At 38.3% G+C, this 25,072-nt stretch overlaps 1 protein-coding gene across 2 annotated transcripts in view; it reads right to left on the bottom strand.

The window, feature by feature from the left end:
- Positions 1-2,434: 2,434 nt before the first annotated feature.
- Positions 2,435-25,072, bottom strand: part of WARS2 (tryptophanyl tRNA synthetase 2, mitochondrial) — a 38,437-nt gene continuing 15,799 nt past the window's right edge. For both annotated transcript variants that reach the window (XM_032680426.1, XM_032680428.1), the window contains exons 2-6: positions 20,918-21,175; positions 9,952-10,032; positions 8,122-8,207; positions 5,405-5,523; positions 2,435-3,402 (exon numbers count right to left, since the gene is read on the bottom strand). In XM_032680426.1, the coding sequence (XP_032536317.1) occupies positions 2,954-3,402; positions 5,405-5,523; positions 8,122-8,207; positions 9,952-10,032; positions 20,918-21,175 (993 nt within the window). In that variant the 3' untranslated portion in view covers positions 2,435-2,953. The remainder of the gene's footprint in view (positions 3,403-5,404; positions 5,524-8,121; positions 8,208-9,951; positions 10,033-20,917; positions 21,176-25,072) is intronic.

The raw sequence follows: 25,072 nt of genomic DNA, 5'->3' as shown, positions 1-25,072 counted from the left end.
ATTAACGTAGACACCACCACAGAACATCACATAGAATGGGTGCTTACAAAAATGTTCCAAAGAGGAAAAAGGGAGGTAGAGGAAGAGTAAAGAGATCAGAGTGGCTTGGAATCAAAAAAGTTTTACTGCTGGTACTGAGCACACATTCCTTCAAGCTCAGCTTCTTCCTGCCAAACTCTTCCCAGACACCAAGAGAAGGGCTCAAGAAATGCAGAGAGGCAGCCAGGCTAGGTTCAGCTAAACAACATGAGTGCCAAGATAGTTAACTTTGCAAAAAAGCCATGCTCCAAGAAAACTGAAATAGGCAACAGATATCTGCACATCTATGTTTGTTGCCTCATCCCAGGGGACTCTAAAGATCATGTATGTTAATGGAACTGGGACTGTGTCACTGGGCAGACAGCTTTTATTTTGAGAATTCCTCCACAGGAGCAACTAAAATAAAAAGCTAAGTCAACAATCAGTAGGTGAACATACTCATTTTACATGAGTTTAACTTTCCTGAAGCTGAAAAAAACCCCCGGGTATATTTCCTTACTTGAAGGAAATGAGTCAGGCAAGTAAGGTTTGTTAGACAGGATAAAGGGAAGGGAAACACCCCAATATATTACTGAATTAAAAAGAGACAAATTGGTGAATTTGTTTGAAACGCTGCTAAATACATGATGCACTAAACCCCTACCTCAAAGAAAAGGTTTTTTTGAAGTTTTTCTTCCTGCTTCATCTATGTGATTTTCTGAAAAAATCTAACAGTTTTGGAAAGATTGCTCAGAATAGTTTGAGTAACAAACCAGAATTGCCTGTTGATGTCAACCCCTCCCATGAATGCTCCTATTTCCTTTCCACTGCAAAGGTGCGTTGAATGGCAACCCTATGTGTTAGGTGATTTGGATATCAGAAGTGCAAAAAATGAAACTATGATTTGTCTCTTGAATACATGCTCCTATCTTTGCTAGTGAAAAAGAGGTAGAGGTAAACGTAGGTGAAGATTTTCAGTGTCTTCATGAGCCCTGTCTTAGCTTCTCTTAAGGAAGATATTGTGGAAACTTTGCAGAAATCAATCCATATTAAACAGTGCCATATTAAACTGCAAATATTTTATGCCAAGTCAGTAACCAGCAGTAACTGTGTGCCTTATTTTTTTGTCTTAGTTTCCATGCAGACAATGCAGCTGTTAAACACTGACACAAATTTTTTAAAACTACCTATATATGCACAACTATAACCGTGCCCTTTCCTAATCTGCTTATTTAAAACCAGGGATAATTTCTGAATATACTTATTCTTTCCAGAGGACATTACCTTGGACTTGTCTATACTGAGTTTGATTTCTGATCATTCTGTCTCCATCTACTCTGCTTCTCTAGTCTTGACTAACTCTGTCATCATCAAGTTCTATAATGGCAGTTCTCTTCAGATCTCTAACAAATAAATACAGGTCTCAGCACAGATCCGGAGATGCTCAGTTCTCAGCTTCATGTTTTGGAAAATTAAATATTTCTTTCTGAATCAAGTCATTATAATTAACTAAATAGTGTCTTTTTTAAAAAGCAAGCAAGCAAGCAAACAAACAAACAACTGCACTATGTAGAAACACCCCCTCCCTCCTCCAGTTTTACTAACTCAGTCATGTAAGACTGCAATCCTTAATGACAAATGCCACAGGCATATATATAATGGTTATGAACTGCCAGAGCACAGGATTAACTCAATTTACATTACAGTATAGCAATGTCAAACACAGCACCATGAACAGTAATGATACAGTTAAATATGCTGGCACAGGACCAGGAGGGCTTTAATTACCTTTTAACATGTATTACTACCCCCTCTTCAGAATATGGTGTCTCCTTTTGGCAATTCCCCTTTGCCACACATTCCCTGACAAATGCCATGGTCCACAGGCCTCAGTCTGTGGGTAGTGCAGGCTAATACCATTCTCCCATCACCAGGTTTTCCTGAGGCTCAGCAGTGAAGAGTTCATAAAGATCTATTTAACTCGCTTCTGGCTCTGACTTTGGCACAGTTTTCTGAACAAGTAATTTTGCCAGCTTTACAGAAAGTTCTCTGATTCTCAACCTAAATTTTCTTTGACTCAGGGTTACGTCTTCTTCCCTACATCTTTTCTAAAGCAATCCTAGAACTTGATGCTGAACTGAAAATCCTGGAGCTCCCTGCTAAACAGAACAGCAGGCAGAATAGGAGCAGCTGAAGCACACCATTTGTCACTGAAGTACCTTAGACCCGACCAGCAGGATGATACAGGTGGCAGAAGTGAAATTCAAGTCCACTTTCTGGATTCTTTGGAGTGACTATCAAAAGAAGTCATCAAGCACAGTATCCAGTGAGTTTTAAAGAGTGGTTCACTTCGCACAACTACGTAGATAAAAAAAGTCACACTGAATTTGAAGACATGATAGGGAGAAGCAATAAATTCTCTCTTCATCACCCTGAGCATTTATTTGTAAGTCTCTGCTTTTATTCTAGTTATCCAAAACATGTTCAACCACCATATTAAAGCTGAATAACCCCCAATGGGATGAACTGTCCATCTGTAACAAGATTACATACACAGCTAAGTATGTTCTTGAAAGGATTACAAATCTTTCTGGTAGATTCTGATCACCTTGCCTATACTTCAGCTTCTTGCAGCGGTCAATGGAAAAATCAAAAAAACTCCACAGAGGCAACCTTATATTCTGCTTTTGCACAATTTCTTTGTGAACTGTGATTGTTTCTGCCCTCCCTCTTTGACTATCCAGACAAGCTTAATGATGGTCCCACTGGTAATATGCACATTTTTTAATGCAATCACCTTCAATGTTCTACTTGGATCTTCCAGGGAAAAAAGCTTTTGTTACAAACCAAAATGATTAATAATTAATAAGTGATTTTGTTACAAATAAAATACCTGTCCCATGATACAAAAGTCCTTGCAACTACTCAGTAGCTTCTATTGAAATCCCACCAGTCTTCTTATTTCTTGATAGATGGGGGCAGCCAGTTCTTTGGCTTTCTCTGCTCCATCCTCTAAAACCTTTATCAGGTGAGACTTGTCTTCCTGGAGTTTCTTGATTTCATTCCTGATAGGTGCAAATTTTTGAATAACTGACTCTGCTACCACCATTTTGTAGTGAGCAGTGTCGAGACCAGTGGCTTGGTGCAGCACTTCCTTGATGCTGAGCCCTGTTACTGCAGCATGAATGGACACCAGATTGGAGACACCAGGGCGAGCAGCTGGGTCATAGGTCACCTCAGAGGTAAAGTCAGTCACAGCTTTGCGGAACTTCAGCACTATTTCATCAGGGCTGTCTGCTATGTTAACAGTAGCTAACTTCTGTGGGTCTGACTTGGACATCTTCACTGCTGGATCTCTGAGGGATTTTATTTTCTTTGTTGTACCTTAAAAAAGAAAAAAAAAAGGAGTAATTATGAATGCAGACAATGGTTTCTTATAAAATTTGCTAAGAACACAGGATGAAGCTGTTTATCCTTGCTCAAAAATGAGCTGTGAGCACAATCACTTATGCACTGTTTAGTCCTTATGCCCTCTCCGTTCTTCTAAAAAGCCATCTTTCTCCTACTATAAACTGTCTGAAACCTGCTCCGTCTCTCTCACCCTCACTAAGCAGAAACTTCTGCTGGGACTCCTTCTAATACTTTCTGTGGCTAACATGCTGATTTCTCCCCAGAATTTCTCCTCCCTTATATTACTGACACTGGGAACAAGTTACCTGAAGAGTATGGACTTCACTGAAAGGTTCTGAGCACTGGAGAAACAGGTTAAATCCACTGGTAAAAAAAGAATCCCAGAAGAGTTTATCTCCTTACTTCAAGAAACTCTTCCACCCATAATCTCCTGGTAATTCTTCTAAATCTCAATAAAGATAGCTATTAAAATTCTCTAACTGAACAATAACCAGCTCTGTTAGAGGTAAAGCACTGCTCAGATAAGAAAAGTGTGGGTACTGTACAAATTCCTAGGATATATGCATGTACATTAAATAGAATAGTAGCATTAGGGGAATATTGCAAAGTACTTTAACAGCATACACCCAAACACCAAGAAACATAATTCATGGAGGTCATAAAGTATCACTGATCTTGAGAGTATTCACACCAATTGGTTTTAGACACCTTACACAGCCAAATAATTTACCTGCATGCTCCTCATAGATGGTCTATGTACTCAGTGAAATGATAAAAGTTTCTCCAACATAAATTCAGACTGCCCCAGAAAGTGCTCTGTTCTGAATCACCTTTTGGAAGTCTGTCTCTTTTCTCTAAATCAGAATGAGTCCAGGTATTTGCATTGCCTACAGCTAGTGAGTCTGAATAGTTCCCTAACTTCTCCATTCATCTAGGATATTTTGTTGGTTTGCATATACTTGTGAACTTACGAAGGAATGCTTTTCATGAGCAAGGTGAAATGTCCTTGTTGTTTTTTAAAAACTTCTTTTTATTTACTGGTAAATAGTCTCACCTGCATCATAGGCTACACTCAGCTCTTCTTTATAGTACTTAGTATTCAGTTGCTCATTAGAAACTGCAGTTTGCAATGCCTAGTATTCTCTAAGCTCCACTTTAGGTCTAATACCATTTTTGTCACTGAGGCTTGAAAATTGAGAAAGGTTTATTATTGCCTGTCTTTTCTAAGGTGAGAGCTCCTTGCCCTTTTGGGGGCGAAGGTCTTTGCTGTGCATTCCTCTACATTACTTACAACAAAGATGCAATGCTTCTTCCTTGCCCAATTCTTCACGTTTCTTAACAAACATGCCATTTGTGCCATCTGACTCCTCCTCACCCCCCGGCCTATGACCTTATAGCTCAAAAATGGCTGAGAAGATTTTCCTTATAAGTCTCCCTGAGTGTAAGATCAAAACTGGAAAGTCTTAAGCTCTGTAAGAGACATGTACTGAGATACAAAAGTATATATTAAACACCCTTAAAAATTTTTGAGCATTGTATCAATAAATCTACAGGTTGTTTAGTAGGCTTAATGTAAATATCTACCACTTGGACCTCGAGAATTCTGCTTTCTAGAGGTCTTGTTGCTTACCTTGTCTCATGAACTAGCAACATGGAGCAGAGACCCTACTCTTACGAAGTCCAATCCTCAAAGAGCAAGGCTGACTGGCAGCAGCAGAGTGCATCTGGCCCCCTGGACTAGAATACCAGACGTCACGTACATTCCTCTACCAGGGATTTGTAAAGCCTTATGTCTATCTTGGGAGTTAAATTTCACAGCCTCTAGTCTCTCGTTGTCAGTTTTTAATTTTCCACTCCCTTAGCATCAGTTTGTACCCTTTTCTTGGTCCCTGAAACTACTTCCACAATATTTAAATCCATCTTCAATGTTAAAAGTGCAGTTAAGGGAAAAAAAAAAAACACAAGACCAGCTCACTTAAAATGGCTTTGGGTACAGGAAAGAATTCTCCATATTTCTTGTTGAAATGTTGTGCTATATCTTGGGCTAGTTCCAGGTGCAGGACTTGATCTTCTCCAACAGGAACATGTGTTGACCTTTTAATAAAAGACAGATACAGGAAACTCAGCAAAGCTCTCTGGTTCTGCCGAAATGTTACTCAAGACTGTCACAGCTTCTGCCACAACTGAGGGCCAGACTGAAGCCAAATATTCAGTCCCAGCTAGATATAGGTGCTGTGGGAATAAGGTCCAAAACCGACCATATCCTAGGATGAGTCTGCATTTTGTGCTGAACTGAAGCACATCTCCAAGGGCAAAAATAGCCCCTCATGAAAACATACATGGCTAAGAAACCTGTAAGAGCAACTCACTAAACTCAGCTCAGAGAAGGTTTTTGTAGTATCTCCTGCTGTCTCTTTGGAGATCAAAGAGTACGTATTATAAGTGTGCAAACAAAGCAAGAAAGGTCTGCAAGGTGTAAAGTGCAAGCACATTGTCATGTCAAATTTCAGGAAAACATAGCTACTGTTGAGAAGTTAGTACTGAGGATATACCAAGGGAAGGAAAGAAGAGAGTGGTTCTTCCTCGTGGGTCACCACTGAATAAATATCAAGTGGGTCAGTGCCTCCGTTGTCACAAGTGTTATCATTAGAAGATTAGAACTGTCAGATTCAAAGGATCATCTGATCTTCTGTATTGAACTCAATGGCTTGAATACACTTCTGGAGGAAAACACAATCTGCATCAGAGGACATGAGGAGGTGAAGAATCCATTACTTCCCCCGGCGATTCTTTCCCACAGTTAATCATACTTGCTAAAAATGTATGATTCTTTTAGATGAGGCAGACTTGAAATCATGCCAGCTTTTGATTAGTCTCCCACCCCCCAGCAGATTTTTTTTTTCCTGAAGCTTGTGAGGTATTCTGAATCCTGGATATGTTCCAGAGTAAGGAAGTTCACTATGCATCTTTTAAGTTCCCAGAAAATTTCAGTTCAACACGGTACTCTTTCCTTCCGATTCTGAATTACTGGGCTGACATCCAACAATCAATTTATCCACCTTTATTCCCCACCAAACAGTCAGCAAAGCAACCTAAAAACAGTTACAGTAGCCAGAAGAAAATCACAGTGGCCTATAACTAACATAGAGAAAACAGTTACCATAATCAATATACTTTAAGCAGGTCAAAAGAAATGTTTCCATATGCCAAAATGGTTCTATATTCACAAAGTTTGCCACGAAAGAGAAAACATATTATCTCTATAAATACATCTGCCTTTTTCCTTGATTTTTTTAAAAATATATTTGTTTTGGTGCTATTTTAACTCCTTTCTGTATAATTTTCTGTTTATTTTCCTATCTGTTTGATCCTTGGTTCATCTGAGTTAGTACTGTTTCTCGCCCTCCTCTAGCTCTAAATTCTTCTTCGTGGGTGCCATTTCCTTCCTGTATTTCCAGTTCTCCCTAATTCTTGTTCCTTACAGTATTTTTTTTACATTACAACATTTATTATTTAATATATTATGTCAAATTTTTTCAAAGTGATTTTTTTTCTTTCACTTCTTGTTTTGTGCTCTGTGTGGACAGCCTGCTGCTAATATAATAGCAAACAAGCCACTGGCTTTACTAATGAAATACAAATTACATGATCTGACTAGAGATGGAAGAGACATACATAGTTGAGCTCAATCAAAACAAGGTGATTTCTGATAAAGTTCTCTAAATTTCACCCTTAGATACTGCTTGACAATCAAATGTGACTCATTGCTAAGAAGACCATTATAATAGTCCAATTCTTTCTTTTGCTTGCTTCCCATTAGTTTTAGTTAAAATTCAGGTGAGTTAGAAATACCATCTACTGGGCTTCTAAACAGTACTGTTTTCCCCTACTATGGTTACTTACAATGAAATTTCTCTAGATACATTTTTCTGAATTAACAACTGGCTACTCTTGGTTACTCTGTCACAACATCCCCATCCTCACAGTTCTGTACTACTGTTCTGTCCCGACAAATACTCTCACCATACCTTCAGAACAATGCCACAAAGTACATATGCTCAGAACACAAAAATAATACATAGTGCATTGTCTCTAACATATACTAATTGAGACAGTTTAAATCATATTATGAAATACAACCAGTCACAACAATTCTTATCAGCTAGGCTACAGGCTTGGGCACGCTGTAGTGCCCATTACCATTGTAGTCTCCCATTACCATTGCAGCACATAGTACCCCACAGAGAAAACTGAACTAGCCCAGATCCTACAAGGTGCAGTCACCTTATCTCATCAATATGAATTGGACTACACTAATCCCACACTAATACTGGTATATTACATACAGATAGTTTAAGTATCTCTACAGTACACTGCATAAAATTAAGCGTAACTACTTAAAAAAATGTGTATGTGTGTGAACAATTAATATGTACAATTAAACATCAATCTGCTGTAATTCTCTAAGAATTATTCTCAAGTGACCAGCTTTTTCTCTTTACAGCCCTATCAGTTGCGTTTTAGTCAGGCTAGATTTCAACCAGCCACTTGAGAGTCTGTCATCCATTTCCAATCTTCTGATCTAATCACACCCAGCTCCCCCACTTAATAAGTTAGCATGTTGACCCGACGAACATTCATTCTAATGTAGCTGAACAGATATTGCCCATGGGCTCACATTCTGCCTCTTACTTGTACAGCAAAATATCTGCTGCTTGAAGCACAGGGTAAGTCAACAAACCAACAGTTCCTTCGCTATTCTGGCTGGCACGCTTCATCTGTTTGAAAAAGAAAAACGGAGAGGAATCACACTTTTGCCTAATGGTATCAAAATCTGCAATTTGTTAATTAGTTAATTAGAATTCTGACTTACTGAGTAACTTATTGCATAACTCTAGAGAAGAGAGTGTCACGTAAAATCCAATCCTTATGAATACATATGTTCTATGTCCTGTATTTATGAATTTCCCTAGACTGTTCTGATATTCTAGTGGGAAGAAAACAGAGCCTTGTGTTTTCTGTTTGTAACCTTATTAATAAAAATGATTTCAAATTCAAAACAATCAGGCTGGGTTATTACAGTTAGTATCAATAAACCCTACTTTTAAAATAGCGTTTTCAGAAATAAATTTTTGAAACACTTTACAATAGAGATATAAAGAGTATATAGTACCTGTGTTTCACAGAAAAGAAATTAAGACAGTGATCACACGGTCACAAGGACAGTCAGCAACAGCTAGGAGAACCCATAACTACAGAGGCGGAATCCAGCATTCTCTCCATTAGTTCACGCTGCTCCCCACAATCCACCTAATGTCTTCAAGCCCTTTAGTGCTCTACAATATGGATCATTTAAATCACAATAGTCAGGCTACAGATACTAATTATGTTCTAGCAATGGCATATCTACATTTGGCTTTTAGCAATAGTTAAATATACTAAACCCCTTGAAATCTTAATTATTTCATTAAGACTGTTCAAATATATTCAAATTTTTCTCACCCTCTCCCACAGATCCTATATTCTGTCTACATCTCTAAGTGCCTAGGGTTCAGGGAACTTAATTTGCAAAGCCTAGCACCTGTAACACCTATCTGAAGATTTGGAAAGTCAATCCAGTCAAAGTTGGATTTAAGAGCTTAACTTGAGAACCTCAGGTTTGAAAAGGTTTGCTTTAATCTAGGCCATGCATTAATGCTGGTTGCTGTATTTAAGGTTTACTGGTTTTATTTAATTAAGAAGAAAAACAGGAAAAAAGAAAACATCTGGAGGTATTTAAGGCTGCTCTGAACTCTACAAGCCAAACTGCTCTTAAGCTGCTGTTTGGTTTTTTTTTTTCCTTTTTCGGATACTTCTCTCTCCTTTTGCTTTTTCTGCTTACTAAATGCCAAAATAAAATACAAGGAAATTAAATGAAAGAACTGTTAATGCCGTCATGCTGATGCAGTACCAAGATTAAAATAATGAACGTTTGAAACTTGTAAAGGCAAACATTTAAGATAGATTATCACTCAGCACATTTTTTATATTTATAATTTCTATACTCCTCTTCCAACATATGACTCTTTTGAAGACTCTTCCATAAAATCTACAGAACTCTTTATAGTGGAAAAAGAAAAGCTGTTTATAGAATTCCTTAATTGTCAAGGCTCAAGGTTTCCATTGCAATATCATACAGTAGTTTTACGTTATTAAATAGGCATTGAAATTACTGAAATAACATCAAATATTCTAGCAAAATCAGTTCAACGACACTAAACCAACCTCATATTTAGTACTGTTTCTGCAAGTCTCTGCCAATAATATTATTCTGTAGCTTTCAGCAGGAAAATGTTCATTGAGAGCAACAGACCTAGAAAGACACTTTTCCCCCCCCTTCCACCACAGGACTACAGAACTACTTAAACTGAAGGCAGGGATAACCAAGATACAGTTGGGACTTCACAGATAACAAGTATTTCAAGGACAACAATTCTACTGAACTTCCACATATTTCCTTTCAATCTACAAAACTGTCCATACCTTCCACTGGGGCAAACGTAGCAGACGTGGCACATTGGTTAAGCACCCAAGAATCCAGGCAAGTTCTGCATGCTCAGGAACCTGAAAGTATGAAGCCAGAAACTATTTTAATCTCCTTTATTTATATGCACATTTTCTCAAAATCAATAAAGATAAAAAGGATCAGAAAACCATTTTTTAATATTATTTTTTCAGGAAAGTCAAGTGACAAGCTAATGGGAAGTTTTGGACACTGCCAGGATTGAATATCCTACACTCAGGTACCATTCTTGATCCTATCCACTCATATTCTAAATAAGAAAGAAAATGCTTTAGCAAGAGCAGAGTTGAACACACATGTAAACTAATCAACTGTCTGCCACTGTGCCACAGCCTCTCCACACTCTTAGGTAATACATTAATAGTGACAAACCTTCTTCACTTTTCTCATTTCCAGTGCCAATAAGTTACCCAATCTTCATTTCTTCTGCATCAGGGCCCCAAGTGCACTGGTTTCCCTTAACTGTCCTCACCAGCACCCTTCAGCCATCCCCTCTGCCCATAGTTTCAGGAGCCCTGTTTAAGCTCAAGCCAGACTGTCCCCAGTTCTTGCTTGAGCCATACTGCACTGCAGCATGTCTGGCAGTAAACTAACTGCAGGCCCTTCACAGAAGCCTGAGCTAACTACCAGGGAAAAAGAAGAGCTGGGCTGCTCCACAAAGCCATGTCTGCAAAGAGACAGGAGCAAGGCAGGAACAGTTATCTCCCTGACCAGGACAACACACTGATAGGGCAAGGGTGGTGGCAGTGACAGTCTGGTGATCAGCAGACACAGAAAGGTAATTAGCCACACCTGAGGACCCTAACCTGTCTGCAAAACAGGGATAATAGCAGAAGTCAAACTACAGGACAGCCTGAATTGAGGCTTAATTTGTCCCTCAGTTCTGCAATCCCATTAAAACTAATACTGATCTGCAAGTGAAAGAGGAGGATCAGGCCTCCTCATACCCTTTGCTACAAGGGTGGTTTAAAAAAGGTAAGAAAAGGTCCCACTTAAGCTCATGCAACAGATTCTTCATTTAACGTTCAGGGGAAACTGCGGTGATAGTGAAATTTTAATAGTTTCAGAAAGACATCAGACAGAGTGATTGCCCCCCTTCTGCTAAGAGAAAGATCTTCTACAGGCTGAGACAAGAAATGTGCTGTGTCAACAACCTCTGTTGGACGAATCCATGTTTAGCTTCTTTACATACACTCTTGAGCTTTTGCATTTCAAATATTCATTTCTGGATTAGTAAAAGAGGCAAGTATTGCTGACGCATATTCTTTAACTTCTTTCCTGTCATTCTGTCCGTTGTTAGTTAGCTATATCGACAATAATCATCAAAAGAAAAAAGTGACCTATGTTCTGCTCCTTTGCTTACATGTTTGATTCACTCTTTTCAATATTGGCAGGTTTGAATGTTTAAGAGCATGCTCACTGTCTCAGGGATGTCCAAAGCTTCGTGCTTGCAACGTGATATAACAACCCAGATGGAAGGCAGTAAAAAGTGTTTGTTAGCAAGTAAGAATTACTAGCATTATTAATTGTTGTTACATTTTAAATATAGTAATTTCCTAGCTAGCAGTCACTGGACTATTTTGGTCACCAATGTTGTGTAGAGGTATCTGATCTTAAGAAAACAGCTCAGTGGTTAGAGAAACATATATGGTTGATTCTCTTTCCCTTCTTTCTGCCTTTCCTACAGTTTTATTTTTTGTAATTCCCTCATGCTTATTTGACCTACAATCTTCTGCACACAAGACGAAGTGCAGTAAGATGCACCAAATATATCCTCTGCAAGGTACAAAGAGTAAATTGAACTTTATAGAAAATACTAAGGTCAAGACTCCTACTTCATTTAGAAGGAATCACCATCTGGTTCAAAGCAGTTTCTCATTTCTTTCTTCTAGTCACGGATAGAGAGGAGATGGTGCTCTGTTGCACTTGTGTTGACAAGGACTCTCTTCAAAAGCTATGCAGTCATTGATTCAGCTCTGTAAGACTTTGCTTCCACAGCCAAGACTGCACGTGAGTTTCAGTGGATCAGCGGATTTGACATTACATCAGTTACCAAAACACCAAGTGATCTAAACAGCATTTGTTGAGTCGAATACACAGTTCTGGGTCCTACCAAGTTATACTCATGTCTAATCCTCAAACACACACAGTCTTTTCCTAAGTAAGACTAAAGCATTAATATTGTGAGGGAAAAGCCTGATAAAAGGGGGAGAAAATATATAAAAGTGCACTGAAGGGTAGTGATTTCAGTTGGAAAAAAATTCAGTACTGGAGCCTAATGAGTTAACATTCATCATCCAAATTGCAGTAAGTGACTGTATGTTGGTGTGTGAATCAGGAGGTACTAGGATTAAACCACAAATCATTTGTCAGACTAAATCAGGGTTTAAGCTACTGTGTTTTACTTGGCAAGAGGGGCAGGTAATTGCTGCATTTGGTTGGTCACTGTGCATCAGCTCAAATGTTACTCATTTAGCTACAGTATTCTATCACTTGGAATAAATTGGATAAATCTGCATACAAAGAAACTGGAAGACATGAAGATGTACACGACACCAGTAAAATAAAGGCTCAATCTACTCTTCCTTTCACTGAGCAATACCAGTGGATCGCGATAGGAAGAAGCCATTCTCTCAGACAAACTTGATCAGCTTCTTGCCGTAAGTCCATTTAAAACTCTGAGCAAACGTCTTCATTAAACAACTAAAACACAAGAATGTAAGAAGTAATATTGTACAACAAAGTGCAACAGAGGTAGCTGTAGCCCAGTGCTCTGTTTCCAGGAGAAGCAACAAGAGATGGCATTTAGTTCGAACACATGAGCCTACTGCTTCCTACAGTATCTTCCCCTCATACTTCTCCAGCACCCATAATTGTTGTACTAGGGAATATCCAAAGGTATTATCCCTGGCCCAGTCCTGTTGGTATTCAGGCTCCCCATGAACGCGTCTAATCCCCTTCTGAACTGGCTGATACTGCCCACTTCACAACCACATCTATCAATAACCTCCAGAGCCTTAAACCTGATGTGTAAAGAAACACCTTGATGCAGCCGCTAATTTATCTATCTTTGTTTACTACTTTTGAATGGCACCTGTTTCTTGTATTGCACAGTTTAGTGAACAATTCCACATCCAGCTTATTCAGTGTTTTTCTGATTTTGTAAACCTTAATTACATATACACCTCAGCCTCCTTCTCTTCAAACTGAAGCATCCCTGACTTCTGAATTTTTCCTTTGAAGGCAGGTACTCTATTTCCTCTTGCGTTAATTCCTCTTCTTTGTATCATATCTAATTCACTAGTTCCTTCTGGAGATGTAGACAGTAAAGCTTTACCCAACATTCAAAAAATGGGCACACTAAGGTTTTGTACAGTTACAAAACATCTTTTCTGTCTTATTCTCAAAACCCTTTCTGGTAATACGGTGATGATGACATACTGTTGGTATTTTTGAAAATAATTTGTGCTGAGACAATGATTTCAGATAACACCAAGGTTGTGCATTCAATCCCTGTATGGGCCATTCCCTTAAGAGTAAGACTCGATGATCCTTGTGGGTCTCTTCCAACTCAGAATATTCTATGAAATCCAGATCCATAAATTTATAGAAATGCCAATGATGACTCCAAGACCTTTTTTCCTGCATTGTGATTCAGCTCAATAGTGTGTTTGACCTGTATGTCAAACTACTTACATTCTTTCCTTGTAGCCTGACAAGCCCAAGTCTGCATGGTCAGATTCCTCTTATTTTTTTAAAGCACAATTATTTAACAGAGGTGACTAGTTACAAACGATAATGAGCGGTTATCTAAAAGGCAAGAACATTTCTGTTTCTTCACCTGGCTGAGTGCCCTGCTGCTCCCTCTTTGAAGATAAATAGTTTCTTAATTATTCACTTGTGTGGCCATTTGAAGTTATTAAACTCAGATCACAATTGGATCATCTCTTGGATCATCTCTGGAGCATTATATGCTGAAGTACAATCTCAGGGCTTCTCCCTGCAGATATATTATTTTGTCCGTGATCCTAGCTATTCCCTACCAAATTATTGTTGATATTCCCTGGCCACAGCCATAGCTGATGATATACACATGGAAAACCAATAGTTACTTTTAGTCCAAATACTTCTAGATGACTTCTCACGCTGAGACATACAGCTGAGGAGGACAGCAAGCAATGGGATTCAAGAACAAGAGTGGTAGAGGCATGGATACTCTAAGCAGATCTGAAAGCAGCTAAATCAGCAACACTGGACCTCAGCTTTCTGAGGTTACAATACAAAGCTGTGTGTTGGCAGCTGGAGTGGCTTCCTGCAAAAAGAGATGCAGTGTTTCATTGTCAAGATGAACTTCTTCAAGTTGCAACTTATCACCCTTGTCTGCAAGGCACTGCAAATTTGCTGTACCTCTATTATATGGAAGCAGCTTCCCCCTCGACACTGTAACCTCATTATGGGCTATATTTTAAATGGGCAGTAAATTTCAAAGATTTTACTTTGACAGTGTAGAGGACAAAGTGGTCTGGGGAGGTAATTTGGATAGCTGGGTACTAAAAGAAATTTGAACAGAGAAGAGGAAGTGTCCTAAATTTAAAAAGAAATTAAACCTTTTTTACGACTTTTGTCTCTTCTAGAAGTACCAATTAGCGCTTGCAAAAAATTCAAGAGACCTTTTTTTAAAAGCAGATGCTGCTCACTTTTTTTTTTTTTTTTAATAAGAGGTAAGATTTTATTAATGCCTCAGGTTGCAAGCAATATGTTCAAGATACAGACATACGTTACTAAGTACTATACAGCTAGAGAGAATAAGAGCCATAAACAAGACAAAAATAGACTGCTCTTGAATCAAATGCACACGGCAACTGAACATGCAGTGAGGTACTCTTATGATAGAAAATTTGATGCAGTATCCTGAATTCCTGTTCAAAGAAATAATTCAAGAGTGGTTGGAATAAGTTCAAGGTCACAAAGGCAACATTTGATTTGAAGAACATGTTAAGCAATGTATTGAACTGGGGGTGGTTATCTAGTTATATTTGGTAAATCTGTCAGTATTTACAGCTTTCACCTTTACCTTTGAACATTTTAGTCACTTGTTTATTTTTGGCTAAAACCTACAGAAGTAAGATCTGTCTCTCCTTTCTGAAGAGCCTGACCAAGAATACTCCTACTGGAATCAAGTTTTACTGGTTATAAACCCTGACAGAGCACAGTAATGTGGCTGGAGCACCCTCTCCCCTCCTTTATTCATTATGAAATTAACTTAGTTTCAGAAACATTCTCCTAGTCTAACCTTCAATACTGTCTGACTAATTAGTTTGGTTTGTCCAGAAGTCTGGTGAAGAGAAAAACGTATAACAGCTACAAAATAGTATGAGATAAACCAGGTAAATTAAGGAAGAAAGAAAGAAAAAAACCCCAAATCCTAGTGAACCATGACTTTTTTTCCTACTGAGCTCTAGTTATGTTTAGTCCACTCCTAACAGGGAGAAAATAGAGGAATAAGAGAAGCAGAATAATTTGCTAAATTAAACAGTCACATACTTCCTCTTATGACAGGAAGTTTTCAATGGACCATGCTAAATTAATGTACTTTAATGAATTTATAAGCTATGATGCAATGGAAGCTTTTCAGCCCCTCTGAAAATTGGACTAGAAGTAGCGTGAATCCATTCAAACTTTGCCCACAAAACAAAGCAGATGGATATTTCTGGAAAATAACAGCAGTGAAACAGTGCACACATTTATATTGTTGTTTCTTGGCTTTTGGAGTTAAGGCTAAGACAAATTGGCAAATTCCCACCTCCCAGAGTTACTGCTTCAATTTGCTTGCACACTGCAAGAACACTGCAGCTGATTATACTCAGAAAATAAATCACCCTATCCAGAAGGCTGCAAACTGCAATTTTCCGCCCAGAAACTGAATGTTACGTTGTCCAGAAACTCACAGGACTCCTCAGAGAAGAGTTCTTGCAGCATATCAACCACTGCCTGCTGAATCAACTCTGATGGAATTTTAGTTTCTCTCGGGACATTTAGCATGTGTCTACTACAATAGGTAGATGGACAGGAAGAACAGTCTGAGACCACATAAAAGCAAAATCAAGTTTCTAAAATTGTTTTAACTGTGAAACAGATGAGATACAAGATGGTCATGGGTAAAAACTGAAATGTGTATTGTACCCACCAGGAACCAGAGAAAATGGCTTACACCATATAAGTTTACCATGTGTGTAGATTGCATCCTGTCTTTCTTATTTCCCCCTCCCCCACACCCTATAGTTCTTTTTGTTTTTAATAAAACATTCTAAGTTTTATGAAAGATGACTGCTACAGCTTTTATCATTTATGGCACAATTTAAGGAATATATTTTCTCTTTCTTCTAACATTCTCATGATACGTTGCCTAAGTTATTATTCTGTTACTTCTTTTTTATGCCTAGTAGGCAAAGGCAGCCACTTAAAGCATATCTTGACATTATTTCCTCTAAGAGCAAAGAGGGTTTCATATATTTTGCAGATGTACTCCAAATAAAAATGTATAATTTTGAAATAGGCACTTATTTTTATTCTTACTGAAATTGTCACTTTTCTATAACTTGCCTTTCTCCTTAAGAAAATATAATTAAACAATCTGTAATGAAAGAGCTTCTCTCACTGGGAGGCCATTCTACTGTCCAACATATTCCACAATTGTGTTTTCCTAGATACTCTAATTAAATGTGCTTGTTTATAACCCTTCACAGACAATGTGGTTCCAAACACTACTCTAATTATTCATCATCATCCTTCTTGCTTCTAAATATTTTCCAGTTATCATCACTTATTCTTTGTATCCATTACTTCCCTAAGCTCGGGTTCAAGTTTGTTTATGACAATTGAAGTATGGGAGGTATTTGGGGAACTGCAATTTAGCGAGACAAATACACAGCCAGCCATTAACTTACTGTTTATACATGCTATAGAAAAATATAATCTACAAATGGTAAATTCTGAAGCATATAAAAATAATTTTCATGAAACTAGCACTTTCCATTTAGCTAATTTGGCTGTGATTTACCCAATACACAAGAACATAGGCCCTGTGCCCTCTAAACAATACAGTAAAAATCAGTTTATGCAAAATTTCTCTCACTTTTATTTCAGTTCAGTTGCAAGGCAAGGACATCACTCAAATCAGTTCTGGCACCCCAAGTCAACTTCACCTGTATCCTTACCATAGCAGCACCTTTTGGATCTAGTATAACGTGAGAGGTATCTGTTTTCACCACAGTTTCCCCCAGAAATCTGTGATTAATATTGTCCAGGTTTTTATCTCTTGCTTGTATTGGAAAGGACGATAAAATGTGGGAAAACTCTGGAGTCAGGTATTTCAGATAGCTCTGGATTAGAGATTTAATCTACATAAACTTTCCTGTAAACAAAAACCTACTGACAGCAAAACCCTTGCCAAATGCACATGCCTTTTGGGAAACAAAGTAGCAATATTTTTTTCACATATGGCAAACATATTCCAGAGAAGCAACATATGCAGCAAAGTACAGAAAGAGTAAGCCAAACAAACAAATAAACAACAACAAAGAAAACCCTTTTCAGCAACTCTAGACCACTCTTGCCCAGAGTAATCCAAAGAAAGTGAGAGGACAAGCAGCGTTAGCGTCACATTAGTGACTGCATGAGCAGTCTCTCACTGGGGCTTACCATTACTAGCATACTTTTGCAGTGCAGGAATTTCATTCTGCCTTTACTGCTACAGAATCAGGGTACTAATAGTGATTAGTTGTAGTGGGTTTAGGTGATTAAAACTAAAAGTTCTTAGGTAATAATAATTTTTTTGCATGATGTTTGTTTAAAAAAGAAGAATAGAAATGTTAATCAGAAGTAATTGCAGTAGCATTTCTGTGATCTACAGGTTTTGTAATTTTCCAGATAGAACTCAAAATAAAACAATAATTATAGCACACTAATCTACTGAGAATTCTCTCATTTATCAGTTTGATCTGTTATTCAATAAAACTACTTTGCCCATAATCAAATACCTAAACCAGTTCTGTATTTGCAGCTGCATTTTCACTGCTTTCCTGATGACCTCTGGAAATACAACCTATTTCAGTATACAATCAGTTTTGGTTACTTTGCTTTACACCTCAGCCAAATGTTTGTAAACAGAAGTGTGGTTTTTTAGACCACCCTTGGAGACTGCTAGAGTGGCTGAAAAGGAGAGGCCAGCTCATTTTTTTGAAAACTGAGCAATTACCAATCAAAATCAAGCAATAAACTTTGTTGATGAGCAATAACTGCAATCCATCTTACACTTACATTTTTAGGAACAATCATCTCGATATTATGACATTCCATAACATACTATTTCATTATCACACTAAAACAATAATCACATTAGCAAGGTTCCTGTCTCCTTTCCTCGCATCACGAGCTACATGCAGATATTCCTTTTAATTGCTTCCAGAGAAACATCTGGTCCTGCTGATGTAAATGAACAGACCATAGTGCATCTCTGGGTGTACCTGACCACTACATACAGCTTGAATAGACTTGGTTTTCGGAAGCTAACAAACCACTTCAGCCTGAACCAGTATTGAAACAGTCTGGATTCACAAACAACTATAGTAGTTCTTCTGATTGCAGTGTGACGATGAGCTTTCAAAAATATGCTAGAATCAGTCAGTTTGGAAAGTTGTACTGATACATGTGTGATAAGTGTTGGTAAGAATATGGTTCAAGACATTAGACACGGTCCACACATTTAATCTAATGGTTTAGATTAAATAAGAACCACCATTAAAGCTGGACAGATAAAGTCACATGGAAAAATTAATACATAAAGGTAGTCTATTTAGCAGAGGCCAGCCTAACCACTATAAGATAAACCAGAATCATATCTGGTGGAAGATAAAGCTGAACAGGTTGAAGTCTAACTATGTAAGGTTTTCATTGGTTGTTGCCTGTACTGGTAGAAACATCACCGTACAGGAGATGCATCACATACAGTCCTGTCCTCTCATCATTTTCTGAGTCTGATACTTTCTCTTTGGGGACTCAAAGACTCAGTCTCTGCATTATGATATTGTGAAAGATACAACATGCTTTCTGTGGCTGCCTGCAAGGTAAAGATCCTCACTGATAATCTGTTGTCTTCAAGGGAAGTCTGTGTGTTGGCTTTAGCAAGACCTGGAACGGCACTAATTTAGCTCTTAGACTTGTAGGAATATACAAAAAACAATACTGGAACTGATCAAATATCCACCTCTGACAGCAATCAACAACAACAACAACAGAAAGAATCTAAGTACAGAAAAGCACGGATACTCTCCCATCTGTGATTTCAGCACTTCCTGCAGAGGTGGAATCTCAGAAATGAAACAGTCCCCAAATGATTTTTTAGATTAATTTGTTGACTCTTTCTCTGAATTCATACACATTTCAGCATGCAATGCATCCTGTGACAAGGGGTTCTGTACACTGATCATGAGTTTCACAAAATGCAGCATTGTTTTGCTTGTGTTGAATCTATCAGGTGTTATCTTGTTTTGATACTTGTCAGTTCACATTCTTCAGTGGATAAAACAATTGTTCCCTATTTTCTCCATTTCACTTGCAGTTTTATAAACCTTGATTTTATTCCCCTCTAACCATAACCTGCAAATCATCTCTACTCTACGATGAGTACATCTAGTCAATGATCCTGTGTTGGAACTAATTTAATTGTTCAGTTGCCTGAAAGCAAGAAAAAAACCCAAACCTTCAGACTAGTTTTTACTGAATCACTGGCTTGTAACTCACCTTGAGATTATTCCAGTTAATGTCAGCCTCAATGACGAAGCTAAGTCAGAGAGCCAAATTAAAACCCAAGCTGGTAACTTATTTAAAATGCTAATTGGATTTGAAAAAAAAAAAAAATTAATTTAAACATATCTTCATTAAAATTCTGAGCTAACATATTTAGAATTTTTTTTTTAATACTGAGGAAAAGTGAAGCAGGAAGTATATCTGTCTTCATATTTTTATTATCCACCAGGGACATGGAGCTATGATTGCCATTTGCAGTTTGATAACCACAGAAAACTCTGCCTGTGAAGAACCATGTTCAAAGGAGGAATGTAATACCATTTCATCTTACACTGATAAATTTCAGAGACTGTGCACACCACCTTTGCAGTCCTGCTGCAAGTTGGACATCCATTTAAGGACGTCTTCTCACGAGCAGAAGCTATGACACATCTGTCTCTGTGGGAAATTACAGAAGTTTGCCAGTTAAGAGTCAGTAACAGAAAGTTAATTGAGTAAAAAATTAAGCTGTGTTCCATGAAAATACAGCATGTGATAGACTAGGGTGACATATGCCAAGTAGGATGGTAAGCCCAGTACTCCTTGGGATGGTCAAGAGATCCAAATAGTTCACATATGAATTATAAGATCACATGGTAAAAGGTACATATGAAAAGCAGGTTATGGCCAAAGAAGGGGGGAAAAAAATCCCTAAGAGGTAACCCCCTGATAATCATGGTGGAACTGATACAAAACTTACCATATCAATCACTTGTTGGAGATACTGTACAGCTGGCAGAATAAGTGACAAGAGCTGATTCAAAACCACAGAAACATGTTTTACATGTTTTTATGGATACACAGACTACATTTATGCATTTATGAGTTAACCTTTTGCGACTAAAGTGAGACTTACAGAGCTAAATTAATGGTCTCCTAACAGGTCTTTTCAGTATTTTACTCACAACCTGCACAAACACCTAGCTCTGCTTCAGAAATTTACAGTGCGGACTTTTCAGTCATGATTTCAGGCACTTCAAAATCACAGCAAAGGATAAGTTTAAAGTCCAACACTGCTGATTTTTCTAGGACCACCAACACAAAGATGCTCATTCATTAACAAGCGTGGAAAGCACTAACCAGTGACTGTCGGAACAGGAAACACTTCTTTGGGTCAATACCACAGGCAAGGATGGCAGCAGTGGTGTCCAGTATGTTCTGGCGCAGGACAGCTGGCTCCTTGGGCATGGTGAGAGAGTGCATGTCCATAATGCTGTACAGCACTGAGCTGTACTCTTCCTGCAGATTCACCCAGTTCTGAATGGCTCCAAGGTAGTTACCCAGATGAGGTGTCCCAGTTGGCTGGATACCAGAGAAAATCCGATCCACGACCATATTCTGTGGCAAAGCATTGGTAAAATTAACACACGCCTTTTTTGGGACAGATTCTTTTATATTTAAAAGTCATTAAAAAAGCCTCATTTATGTCTGTGTCTTCTCAGTGTATTAATGTATAAATTACCTCAGGATTGATAATTGCAGTAAGTCATTTAAAATACTCTGTTACTGCAGAGAGACTGACAACTACCATAATTTTAAGTTGTCAGACTGCATATGCAAAAAACTACAGATGTAGACAGGATTGGTGAAAAGTAGATCTCAAAAACCAAGCAGTAGATTCTTTCAGCCTCTTTTGCATTGAAGTTGTATGTTTCTCTTTAGTTTCTATATCCGCTATAGTTTCTATACCTGCATTTCAGTTTCTATATCCATTCTGATATAGAAACTTAGGATCACAGTGTAGAGAAATTCAAACATTTTTGTTATAAACTCATGCAATGTCCCAGTAGATTGCCATCTTAACTCCCATGAATGCTGAAATCTTATTTTTCTAGCTGCAGAGAACATTTTGAGCGGTTCCTGAAAGAAATCTAGTCCTTGACCTACAGGTTAAAGAATAATGAAAGAGATCATCAGAGTTCTGAAACTACCTATCCTGGCAGCAGTAGAGTTTTTAAAAGGGCTCTACAAAGAAATACTGCTATAGCTCAAGATCACACCTGGAATACTGTCCATGCATCAGGATCAGTAAAATGTCAACATCTGAAGAGAGTTCACAGAGAAACGGAAAAAAACGACTAAGAAGCTGAGACTGTGAGCAAAGATTAAAAAGCTTGAAACATGTATAGCTTGGCTGTGTGACAGTTACCATCTTAGAAAGTTTGTTTTCCTGCATCCCAGTCCTCCATCTGACCATTTTCTCAGAGTCCCAAGCTGTCAGCAAATGATCAATTACCTCCCCGACCTTTCCAAAGAATTCCACCATATTCAGAAGTAGCTCAGCAATGTTTTATGTGTAAATGCTTGTTACATGCCAAGTTGTAGGAGCATGCAAGACTGCTTGACTTACAAATGAGGGTCCCCCAAAACTTCAGCAAGGAGTCCAAGTCACAAAGCTGCACAATACAAACCTCAGAGGCTGTTGTGCGACAGGAACATCAATTTCATTATGCCTGTGGCTGCGTGATTTTTTTCCTGCTAAATTTTATGAGCAACATCTATAACTTAGCAGGGAGAATTTACTTACTGATGTAGTCTGTTTTCTTTTCTGTGAATCTTCTACAAATGTGTGTGGGAGAAAAAAAAGTCATACAAGTATTAAACCACACAAAACGGCAGTAAAAGTCAAGGCCAAGTACCATTATTTTTAACTATTAAAAAAAGGACTTCAAACTGACTAAATTAATTTTGACTCAGACTCAAGAAAAATTAATGAGAAAGTGTTTCCAAGCAGAATAGGAACTTTTTTTTTTAAACACGATCTATACTTCAGAAAAGCCTTGCCTATTTCCTTCAAAATTTGCTGAAAAATTTTCTGCTTTCAAAGTAAGCCTGTTTTTCAGATCATGACAATTTTGTTATCCAACGTTTTAAATGTTTGTGCTGACAGGCAAGAGCAGGTTTGGGCTAGCTGCCATGCTAATTTCTCCTGCTCACATAAATGACTACACATTTAAGTCTTGGTGGTAACCCCTTCACCCCATCCCAAATATCTTCTTGACTTTTAGTATATTGTTGAGTCAGTTTCTAAGTGCTCTTGGAGAACCTCCAGCACAGGAGCTGCAAGGTAGTCACTGCAATGAAAAGCACACCATTTCCTCCAACAGCAATTCCAACTTCCAGTCCTTCTGCTCCAGTCCTTGACCATATATGCCTCTTTTCTCCACTACACAAAAATGGAATTATGTTAATCAATCTCATTTGATTGCTTGTTTTCCTGGGAACCTACATCAGAGCATTTCTCACCACTCACAGAACCCACTCACCTCCCACTAAGCTACTATCTGGCCTAAGGACTGCAGACAGCTTCTTCTTAACACTGAGAAGGGCCAGGTGCTCACCTACAGAAGGAGGCATACAGCATTCCAACGTATATAAATAAGTGAAGTCTTGCAGAAACTTGGGTAACTTGGAATACACTTGGCTTCAGAGCTGTACTTCTATTACTATGGGCTTAGAGCAGTTGCTAGGCAATGCAACAGGTACTTTACAGGTATAACATTTGTCTTTTGCTTCCCATATTCCTGCTCTTCACCAAGAAAATAAGAAATCAAGAAGAAAATTAGGCTATAAATAGATGATCCCTAAGATGCTGTTCTGCCCCTAAAGGGACCCCAGAACAGCCGGTTATTTATCAGAGCACATAACCTCATCTTCCTGTCTCCCCTTACTCAGTACAAATCCTGATACTCCTTCCCACAGTTATTTCTCCCCATAGTGCTGCTTGCTTTCCAGTGTCCATTTATATGCCTGTTTAACCACACTCTTTTCACAGGCTACACTTTTCACAGCCCTACTCCCCATCTCCTTATTGGACAGTTTCATCCCTCCTGTATCCTCTTCTTCCTCCACTTGTGCTTTCCACCCCTTGCTTCCCAAAAGAGTTCTTCCATGGTGTATCAAGACAGTCAGAAGGCACAGAGAATGCCATATGGTGAGGTTATTACTGTTATTACTATTATTACTAATGAAGCTATTACTGCCTTGACTCCAGTGACTTTGTATAAAATGTTTCCTACCTGCACAGTTAGAAAAGCTAAGAAACTTCATAATGTGCTAGAAATCCACTGTGGATGTGCATCAGGTAAAGTATGCTAGGATGACCAAGTTAAAGCATGGTGCAGAAACCTTCACATCTTTCAAGTGCAGCCTAGTCAAAGACAGCATCACCTGAAATGGCTCTTGATGTTATTCCTTCTTTTCCCTGGGACCCTGAAGCTAGAGCTACTTCAGTGCAGAAGCAGCTCTACCCCTTGGGGTAACTGCCTGTTATACCAGAAAGCAGGAATTTATGTGCAGTCAGCAGAGATCAGCACATGTGTCAATACCATGACCCAAAAAGAGCTGAACACCCCGACTCTGTGGAGAACAGCTCTGTCTAGAAACCTTGTCAGTCCCCAAGTCATGCAGCAGCTGCAGTTCCCTGCTTCATATGCTTCCCATAACATGTTATCTGCCTTTATCTGCCTTTTCTCTTCCAAGATCACCATCCAGTTTGTACATTATGCCACTATGAACATATTGGATGTCCCCGAAGTTAAGTATAATACACTCAATACATAAAAATGCAAAAGTGACACTTAAATAGTTTGAGAACATCTTTCACCGAGAAAATCCAAGACATCAGTCTCTTAACATAACCTGTACATGCAAATACTGTACTAACTCCGAATATTCAAAGGCTCACAATGAGCTAATGAAAAGTAGATTTGTTGTAATACTACATAAGTTAGCATCTGGTGATACACTCTATGTTGAAAAGAAAACACCCAAGTACAACATAAAATGGACACAGTTTCATATAAAGAGAGAAAAAAGTTCTCTGTCTATCCAGTAAAGAGAATACCTGTGAAGGCAAGCATGACATCTTTAATGGTGCTCTGTATGTTCGAATGGTAAACAACTACTTATAAAAGGGTTGTTCAGTATAAGGGCAATAAATAGCAAGTTAAACATGAGAAACAAACAGTAGCAGTATTATACTGAGTCTAAGCTCAGCAATTACTTAACCTAAAGTACGGAATTTGCAGAAACAAGTAAATCCAATAATGAAAACTGAGCTATGCTGAACCTGAGTAAAGCACTAACAAATACATTACAAAGGACCCACACTGGCTCCCAGCTGAGGGACCAGTTGACTAGAACTCTTTCATCTTTAACTCCTTTGATTCAATTTAACAACATAAAGCATGACAAGTTACAGCAAATAGGGTGGCATGAAATATTCCATTGTGT

This window comes from Chiroxiphia lanceolata, chromosome 2 (assembly GCF_009829145.1).
Source record: "Chiroxiphia lanceolata isolate bChiLan1 chromosome 2, bChiLan1.pri, whole genome shotgun sequence".
NCBI lineage: Eukaryota > Metazoa > Chordata > Aves > Passeriformes > Pipridae > Chiroxiphia > Chiroxiphia lanceolata.
This window is presented reverse-complemented; position numbering and strand designations above follow the sequence as displayed.